General features: G+C 43.9%; 1 protein-coding gene across 1 annotated transcript in view; it reads left to right on the top strand.

The window, feature by feature from the left end:
* LOC109920968 (cilia- and flagella-associated protein 100-like) overlaps positions 1-9,544 on the top strand; it is a 12,331-nt gene extending 2,787 nt beyond the window's left edge. Inside the window, exons 2-9 of the mRNA XM_048606663.1 lie at positions 1,604-1,704; positions 3,894-4,086; positions 4,432-4,499; positions 5,849-6,012; positions 7,103-7,183; positions 7,964-8,157; positions 9,108-9,192; positions 9,472-9,544. Coding sequence (XP_048462620.1) covers positions 1,604-1,704; positions 3,894-4,086; positions 4,432-4,499; positions 5,849-6,012; positions 7,103-7,183; positions 7,964-8,157; positions 9,108-9,192; positions 9,472-9,544 — 959 coding nt within the window. The remainder of the gene's footprint in view (positions 1-1,603; positions 1,705-3,893; positions 4,087-4,431; positions 4,500-5,848; positions 6,013-7,102; positions 7,184-7,963; positions 8,158-9,107; positions 9,193-9,471) is intronic.
* The last annotated feature ends 382 nt before the right edge of the window (positions 9,545-9,926 follow it).

Here is a 9,926-nt window from a genome sequence, read left to right as displayed (position 1 = left end):
CATTCATCACTTCTTTCAAGTTGCTAAGATGAAGTCCATCAGGAGTCAGACACTTGGCAGCAGCCCCAGCTCCAATAGTTTACTCAGTGCCACTTCTCTGGTGATTAGAATTTCCTTGATTTCCTCCCTCACATTAGTCTCTTGAGTTACAGCATTTTTATATCATCTATAGTGAAAACAATGTAAAATACTTCTTCAATTTATCAGTCATTGCTTTATTTCAAATGATTACTTCCTCAGACTCACATTTTATCGGACCAGCACTCACTTTATTAACACTTCTTTAAATATTGACAGAAAATCTTGCTTAAATTTTTAATATATCTCACTAGCTTTATCTCATTCTTAAATTTTTCTTTCATTATTAATTGTGTAGTGATTCCTTGCTCACCAGCTCCCCAGTCAGTGGGCAAGGCCCTGGACACCTGTAGTAAATTCTGTCCTGAGAACATAAACAAACTAAAATTTGCAAACTCATGCAACTTTAAACTAGATATATTGCAAGATTAACAAGCAATTTTTCAGTCTGACCCAGTTAGGCACTAAAGTCCAGACTAGATTTTCTGTACATGGGATAGGTACCACACAAGGACAGGTACAGAGTAAAGGCCCCTCTGTACTGGTGCCATCAAAATCTCCCAGAACAGGGACAGCACAGGGTTAGATACACAGTAAGGCTTTTACTGCAGTGTCCCCATCAATCACATCCAGGACAAGTATAGCATGGAATTGAATACTGAATAAAACTCCCACTGCACTGTCCCCATTAAACATTCCCAAGACAGGTCCAGCATGGGGTTAGATACAGAATAAAGCTCCCTCTCCACTGTTGCCACCAAACACTCCCAGGACAGGGACAGCATAGGGTTAGTTACAGAGTAAAGCTCTCTTCACTCTGTCCCCATGAAACATTCCCAGGACAGGACAGCACAGGGTTAGGTACAGAGTAAAGCTTCCTCTACACTGTCCCCATCAAACACTCCCAGGAGAGGGACTGCATGGGGTTCAATACAGAAGAAAGCCCTCTCTACACTGTTCCCCCATCAAACACTTCCAGGACAGGGACAGCACAGGGTTCGATATGGAGCAAACTCCCTCTACACTGTCCCCCATCAAACACTCCCAGGACAATGACAGCAAAAGATCACATCTTCCATTTGTGATCCTCCAAGTGCAGTACTGAGTGGGGCTGCACTGCTAGAGATTCCATTTTTCATTTAAGGTATTAAACTCTGGTCCTGTCTACTATCTAATTTGGAAGTAACAGAAATCACAGCTCTTCTTTCAAAGAATAGAAGCAGAGCTATCTCCGGTGTCGTTCCAGAAGTCACCTTTCAAACAGTGTCAGTATCAGATCATTATCACAGTGGGGTATTGGGAACCTGCTGTGCTCAAACTGACTGCCGCGCTTCCTATTTTATAACAGAGCCTTCACTTCAGTAGTCTTTCTTTGTCAGTGATGTGTTCTGGTCATCCTGGCGTTGAGAAACTTGCTGAAGAATTGCAAATTCTTTTGTTAATTGTTAGAGGACAAGAGATTTTAACAAAAGGAAGATGAATAATACTCCACCCAAAGTGAAACAGTTTTGATTTTTCTCTGCAGCATGCCCAGCATTCCTCAATGAGAGACTCAACCCTTTCAAGATCCCTCAAGACTGTGATATCTTTGTTCTTCGAGATATTGAAAGAGAACGGAAGAAAAAGGTAATATTTTAATGCATTGTACAAGGGAAGTTTTGCAAAACAGTTTAGAAAACAATGTAAGGTCACCATTGTCTTACCAGACCGTAGGCTGCTCTCTCACTAGAGAGAGAGATGATGGTGATGGTTTAACCTGAGGGTCACCATGCCTCAGCTGAGGGAGGATGTTGAGAAGGAGAATCCTTTATGGTAACGTAAGCCAGTGCAGGAATTGACCCCACGCTTTTGGTGTCCCTCTGCATTGCAAACCAGCTGTCCAGCCAACTGAGCTAACTGACCCCCAGAAAACAGTAAATCATGGAGTCATACAGCATGGAAACAGATCCTTCAGTCCAACCAGTCCACGCAGACAAGTTACCCAAATTAACCTAGTCCTATCTTCCTACACGGGCGGCACGGTGGCTCCGTGGTTAGCACTGCTGCCTCACAGCATAAGGAACCTGGCGATTCTAGCCATGGGCGACTGTCTGTGTGGAGTTTGCACATTCTCCCCATGTCTGTGTGGGTTTCCTCCGGGTTCTCCGGTTTCCTCCCACAGTCCAAAGATGTGCAGGTTAGGTGGATTGGCCATGCTAAATTGCCCATAGTGTTTAGGGGTGTGTAGATTCGGTGGGTTACAGGGGGATTGGTCTGGATGGGATGCTCTGAGGGTTGGTGCGGACTTGTTGGGCCAAATGGCCTGTTACCACACTGCAGGGATTCTATAATTCTATGATACACTTGGCCCATGTGCCTCCAAACCTTTCTATTTTATGAACTTATCCAAATGTCTTTTAAACATTGTAACTGTTCTCACATCCACCACTTTCTCTGAAAGTTCATTCTACAGTCAAACCACACTGTGTGTAAAAAAATTGCCCCTTTTTAAATCTTCTCCTCTCACCTTAAAAATATGCCCCCTAGTTTTGAACTCCCACAGCCTAGGGAAAAGACCCTTGTCATTCACCTTACCTATGCTCCTCTAAGTAACAATTAAAAACAGAAAATGCTGGAACCAGTTCTGAATAGAGTTATGGTCGATTTGAAACATTCACTCTTTGTCTCTATTTTCAGGCGCTGCTGGATCTACTGTGTTTCTCCAACACTTTCTGTTTCTGTTTCAGATTTCCAGTAGCTGCTGTGATCTTCTTTTATTTGTGAAAAGAATAAAACCTGGTAAATGTTGGAGTCACACGATAAATCAGTGAACATTCCAACAGAAAAGCGTAGGGATGGAATGAATATGCAAAAGTAAATCATCCGGTCCATTTTTACTATGCTGCTTCTTTAATCGATCAATTCCAAACAAATTCAATGGTGAGAGAAATGTCAAGTGGATTTTCCCTCATGTTGGTTCCCTCACCACCTGCCGCAGACCCAGTCTAGCAGCTATGTCCTTTCTGACCTGACCAGCTTGATCAGTAGTACTGCTGCCGAGCCACTCTTGGTGGTGGACATCGAAATCCCCCACCCAGAGTACATTGTGCGCCCTTGCCACCCTCAGTGCTTCCTCCAAGTGTTGTCCAACATGGAGGGGCACTGAATCATCAGCCAAGAGGTAGGGGTAGGCTAGGAGGTTTGACTTGCTTCCATTTGGCATTGTGTGATCTGAACTCAATGTTGAAAACCCCTTGGCAATTCCATCCCAACTGTACACCACTGTGACACCAACTCTGCTGGGTCTGTCCTGCTTGTGGAACAGGAGATACCCAGGGATGGAGTCTAGGATATTCTGAGGTTGGGATTAGAGCATTGGGGTGTGTGGGGAGGGAGTTGAGGTAGAAAGTCAGCTAGGATTGTATTAGAGATAGTAGGAACTGCAGATGCTGGAGAATCTGAGATACCAAGCTGTAGAGCTGAATGAACACAGCAGGCCAAGGGTCTAGGCCCGAAACATCAGCCTTCCTGCTCCTCTGATGCTGCTTGGCCTGCTGTGTTCATTCAGCTCTACACCTTGGTATCTAGGATTGTATTGATATGCTGAGCAGGGTTAAGTGGTCCAAAGATCTAAGCCTACTTCTGATGTTGTTAGGAATGTTCTCTAGTGACTAATTGAAAAGAAATTGAAAACACTTGATGGGGTGAATGGCCTGTGTCACTCAATGATTCTATAATGAGGCTCATAAGGAGCACAAGAGTCTGGAATTAAACAATTAACTCCCCATTAACACTACCATTTTCCCCTCCACTTCCTGCTTGATTCTGGACTCCAGGAACAAAATGAACAAAAGAAACTCAAGATTCATGAGAAGGTCACATATGCAGCTCGAGTTAATGCAAAATTTGGCAGTCCCCAGAAGGTGGAGGAAGAACCAGAGGAGGATTCAGAGGCTGAGCATCAGGCCAATGTGAAAAAGTTGTCTGCTTTCAAAAGTGATCCATCATGGAAGGTCAAAGTCACAAGAGGTACTGCCTATTTGCTCCCGGTTGTCGGAATTCTGTATTCCTACCCTTCAGAATCTGACTCAAACACTCCCAGGAATGTGGAACTTGTTCCCACAGGGAGTGGTTGAAATGAATATTTCCAGAGATATTTAAGGGGGAATTTACAGGGAGAAGGGGATAAAGGGTTATGTTGGTGGATTTAGACAGAGTGTGTGTGTGTCTCCGTTTCTCTCTATCCTTCTGTCTCTGTTTGCCTCAGTGTGCCTTCAACCCCCTTCCTCTGTATGTCTCTATTTGTATCTCCCCATCTCCCCCTCCTTTTTCTCTCAGTTGCTGTAGATCGGTTTTAAATTTGTGTTGTTTCAGATCGTCAGATTGAGAAAGAAACCTTGAATGATTATATCAACAAGAAAAGAGAAATGTTTATGCTGCAGGTAACACTAATTAGTATGGAAATAAGATTTATTTTACTTGTGAAGTTTCCTGTTCTGTCTTTGTTTTGCCAGTTTATTTTGTTCCTTCTCTCACTCTTGAACTCTTTCCCTTTGTCACCAGTTGTGACACTTTCTCCATTTCCTTGTTTCTGTCTCTCTCTCTCTCAGATATTTATTTAATCCTATTTTGCCCTTGGTTCCTATCAAGCTACAAAAATCCTTGTCCTACAGTGTCTTTTTCCAAGTATCCACATTGTCACACTTTCATAGACTCTTGAAGCACAGGAGCCCAGTTGGTCTATTGCACCAATACTAGCCTCTATCCCAGATGCACCATTTTCTTTATCATTTTTAAAAGGTTTAAATAATTTTTAACAATTATTTACCAAATTTCATTTCAAGAGGTATCATTGCACCTTCTTCCACTGCCCCCTCTTTGCCTGTTTACTTTTTACAAATTACCATAAATCTGTGTGCTCTTGTCACTGGAAACATTTTTTTTCTCTCAGCTCATTCAGTCCCAAGGTGAAAAGTTGCAGACCCTTCTCCTCGTTCAGTCCTCCATCTCTAACACGTGGCTTTTTCAAAATCAAACTTGATGTCACGTAACCAGTTTTTAAATAGTGACCATCTAACCATTGTCAATTGTTAAAAGCCCATCTAGTTGACTAATGTCCCTTAGTACTGACCCTCTGACAGTGCAGCGCTCCCTCAGCATTGATCCTTTGACAGTGTGGTACTTCCTCAGCACTGACCGTTTGACTGTGCAGCACTCCCTCAGCATTGACCCTCCGAAAGTGCGGCATTTCCTCAGTATCCTCCCCCCCGAGAGCGCGGCGCTCCCTCGGTACTGACCCTTGAGAGAATAGCTCATGCTACTGTTGCAATCTGGGCCTGTGAGACAGATATGTGTTTCCCTCACTATATTTTTTTCCCACCTGTAATATTTGTGTCATCTTGTCCATTGTTTTTTGGATTGTTTGTGAATGAGTATCTATTTGGGGCAAAGGTTTAAGTTTATTCATAGTATAGCAATTAATAATTTATCTTCTTTGTAAGTTTGTTAATGTCTGTGTTGATGAAAAATAATGTTACTTAGTCTCTTTATGACAAAACCTGGTGCGTATTAGTTGCAGTCAATCAAGGCAATTGATTTCATTGGTTCAATCAGTTAAGATATAGACTGTGGAATATTGGGGCTCAGTGATCAGTACACACTTTGCAATTGGGTCATGGCAGTGGGAAGACCAGAAGTGAGGAGCAGACACATGGGAATAGATGTGGTGGGCTGGGAAGATGTTTATTTTTGCTGGTTTCCTAACAGATCTTGGGTGGTTGCTCCTGTCCAGTACTCACTGACCATGAAGAAGGACGAGATGAGGAAATTGGATGAAGTGGCTGCCGCAGAGGAGATGAAACTTGAGAAGGCTGAGCAGTACCTTGAGGAAGACGCAGCCATGTTTGATGAGTTCTTGAAAGAAAATGACAAAAACTCAGTGGAAGCGATGCAAATGTAAGAATGTCACCTTTTGGTTACCTGATAGAGTATTTGCAACGTGTTAGAGAGCAACTGAAGCTCCCTGCAAAGGCCAGAGGGGTGGTTTGTGATTGAAACATTCCTGATAAATTAGACTGCTTTGGGATGTTGGCATCGCTGGCTGGGCCAATATTTATTGCCTGTCTTTAGTTGCCCTTGAGAAGGTGGTGGTGAGCTGCCTTCTTGAACTGCTGTAGTCCATGTGCTGTAGGTAGACCCACAATGCCCTTAGGGAGGGAATTCTAGGAATTTGACCCGGAAATGGTAAAGAGACAGTGATATTGTTGGAAGAAAGAATGGAGTGACTTGGAAGAGATAGTGTTGCTACCAATGTTTGGTTCTGGATCGTAGCTTTACAAAGTTTGCACCTCATTTTCAGGTTGACCTGAGCTGCTCCCAGCAATGGTCTCCTTTATTACTCATTGGACGAAGGTTAGCCCTGGCTTGAAGGTAATGGTCAAGTAGCTGCGAGGTTATAGACTGTAGTTGAAAATAGTTCTGCTGCTGATGATGGCCTCATGAAGGTCCAGCAGTTAGATCTGTCTTCAGCCTATCTTCAAAATTTTTCAAACCAACTAACAGATTAAAAAATCTAGAAAATTCTAATGGGACTAGATAGGGTCAACTCAGGAAGAATGTTCCCAATGACTATGGAGCCCAGAACCATGGGTCACAGTTTAAGAATGTGGGGATAAGCCATTTAGGACTGCGATGAGAAGAAATGTCTTCACCCAGAGAGTGGGGATCCCGTGGAATTCTCTGCCACAGAAAGTGGTTGGTTCCTTCTTTTCAAGAAGGAGTTAGAAATCATTCTTAGGGCTAAATGGATCAAAGAGTAAGTGGGAAACAGGGGACTGAGTTGAATGATCAACTGTGATCATGTTGAATGGTGAAGCAGGCTCAAAGGGCTGAATGGCCCAATCCTGTTCCTTGTTTCTATGTTTCTATGTGAGATCTGAGGTACTGTTGTCTGAAAAATTCAGACCTATATGGCCAAAAAGGGAAGGATCTCTCTTTACTGTGCTATCAGTTTCTGGTTAACATGGTTTCTGGTTTCTGTTTCCAGAGCTGAACAGGAGACAAAACTGAAGCTGGAGAAAGTAGCTGAAATCAAGAAAGTGACAACGCAAATGATGGCAGTGAAAAAGTGAGATAATGTAGAGTTTGGATAGATAGAAGCCGTTTCCGTAGGCTGGGGGTGGGGTTGAAATTGGACATAAACTGAAGATAATTGGTCAAAGTTCACAGGGGGAAGGGTTTAAATGGGGGTAGGGGGTGTAGGAAAAGGATATTTGCACAGTGATTTGCTGTGACCTGTAACATGGTGCTTAATCAGCTGGTGTAAGCAGATGCCACAATAACTAACATACAGATCTTTGAAAAAAATCATCGAGGGGAATAGGGAAAGAACGCAGGGTGAGGGACTGACTCAGGAGCTTTATCAAAGAGCCAGCACAGGCACGATGGTCTAAATGGCCTCCTTTCTTCTTTGAGATTCACCAGAACAGAAGCTCATCCAAGAAATTCATCTGCTAAAGATTTGACGTTTGATTTAAAATCAATTGGAAACCTAAGATAATTTGCTCCTCCCCTCCCCGTTTGTAAGTTTATTGAGTTTTGTTATCTGTGGCTGTGAGCTTTTTAATTCCTCATTTCTGCTCTTCTGGCCAAAGGCATCCAAGGAAAGGACTTACGACATTGGCCCTAGGGTTAGAATGTGCCACATAATCACCAGCTCACAGCGATTCCTGAGACCAAGGCATTGATTGGGTGCAGGATTGAACTGCGCTGTGCAGCCTTCCTCTGCTAAATAGCAGAAAGTCTCTGTCTAGGTTTCATCTTTCCATTCTCCCTTCCGAGAGGCAGGAAATGGCATCAGTATAAGGCTTTGAGTTTGTATTGATCTTGTTCTTGCTGAATTTGGCAGTGATATTGTCAAGTTTGAAGAGACACTGAAGGATTACCAGGTGTACAGAGACTTTCTGATCAAACTCTCTCCCAAAGAATGGAAAGAGGAGAGGGAGAGAAAAAAGAAAGAATTAAAGATGTCAAAAACCTCCATAAAGGAGAAATCTAGGGAGTCGCTTATGAAACCATCTGTTCCTTCAGCTACTTTACGAAGTGAGTATCCACATGGGACTAGTAACAGAATGAGGGGAGAGCTCTGGTGAAGGGTCATCTAGACTTGAAACGCTAGCTCTCTCTCCATGGGTGCTGCCTGACCCGAGTGTTTTCCAGCATTTGTTGCTTTCAGTACAAATTCCAGCATCTGTAGTAACTTGCTCCAAGAAGGGGAAACTGTTGGGTGAATCTGTTAAAACTTTTGGAGCATAACAGCATGAGTGACTAAGAGGGAAGAGTGGATTTGGGTTTGCAAAAACATCATTTTGTAATCTTTCAGAGGTTCAGTGCTGAGGGAGTGCCGCACAGTCTGAAATTGCGGCACTCCCTCGGCACTGACCCTCCAACAGTGCGGCACTCCCTCAGCACTGACCCTCTGAAATTGCGGCACTCCCTCAATGCTGATGCTCCGACAGTGCGGCACTGCCTCGGCACTGACCCTCCCTCCGACAGTGCGGCACGCTTATTGTAATTTCTCATCTGTGTTTTAAAAAGATGTGCAATATTGTGGTCAGAAATCCTTAAAGTGCAAGATAAAATTTAATTTCCTGCTTTATTTTGAATAAATATCAAACTGCGCAGGCTGGGGTTTGTACTCCTCAACTCCCCCCCCGCCCCCAACCCCCATTGTGTGGTTTATTGTTCAAATAACTACAGCACTGGACCAAAGTGTCACTGACTTGTAAAAGGTTTTGGGAAGGACCAGAGAACAGAGTGAGTAGACGCTGCTTAGAGAGAAACATTTCACCTGCTGCAATGGCCTCCACGGTCAAATAGCTATCAGAGGCCAGTCATTTGGCAGATGCTGCTTCCAAAGTGACACAATTGTGAGAGAGAGAGGAAAAATGTTGAACCTCATATCTGTGTTGGGCCTAATGGCCTTGTCTTGGCTGCGTGGATCTCTGATTCTCTCTGAACGGTTTTTAACACGTGGTCTTTGTTCTGTTTAGGGCAGGGCAGCAAGGCCAACATTCAGTCAAGCCAGGAAGTTCAAACAACCATGTTCGGCATGAAGCCTTCACTCGACAGGAGGAAGTAAGTTTCATGTTTGAGGCGACAGCATTAATACCTTTGAAGGGAAACAAACACGAGCAGGAATGATGTTGGAAGTGATCACCCAAATGTTACAGAAGGCGGAGGCATTGGGTGGAGAGCGAACGGGTAATGGATACAGTTGGTAGAAGCAATGAGATATCCCAGAGGGCTGGTGCTTTCTCCAGAGCACTGGAGAGGCGGCTTGAGGGGGAGATGGGGAGATTCTGTCCACTTCCTGTCAGCGTCGCTGTTAACCCTTTGTTTCTGTTCCTTCTGAAGGAGTTCTGCTGTCTCTACAACAAGAGAGTCCGAGCCCGAGTGGTCTGACAGCGACGAGGTTTGTAGCCTGTAGGATTTTTCGAGCCTTTCGAGAGATTTTTATGGCTGTACATCTCTGCAACACTGCCCTTGGCAGAATATCTTGACCTAGGTCCAGTCCCAATCTGAACAGCCCAAGAGTCAGTGACTGTTCCATGCTATTGGAATCTCCTTCATGTCACCTTCCTCATTGTCCCTGGACCGGCACCAACAACTCAGCTGCTGGTTTCTTTCAGTTCTCTGAACAAAGGAAGCTGACTCCAACTCACAGTATATCCAAATAATGAATCAGGAGCAGGAGTAGGCCACTCTGCCCCTCGAGCCTATTCTGCCATTCAGTAAGACCATGGCTGATCTGATTAATCTCAAAAACCTTTCATCCCCTTGCTCATCAAGCTGGAGACCACTTGGGTCAC

Source organism: Rhincodon typus, chromosome 16 (genome assembly GCF_021869965.1).
Source record: "Rhincodon typus isolate 14 chromosome 16, sRhiTyp1.1, whole genome shotgun sequence".
Classification (NCBI taxonomy): Eukaryota; Metazoa; Chordata; class Chondrichthyes; order Orectolobiformes; family Rhincodontidae; genus Rhincodon; species Rhincodon typus.
This window is presented reverse-complemented; position numbering and strand designations above follow the sequence as displayed.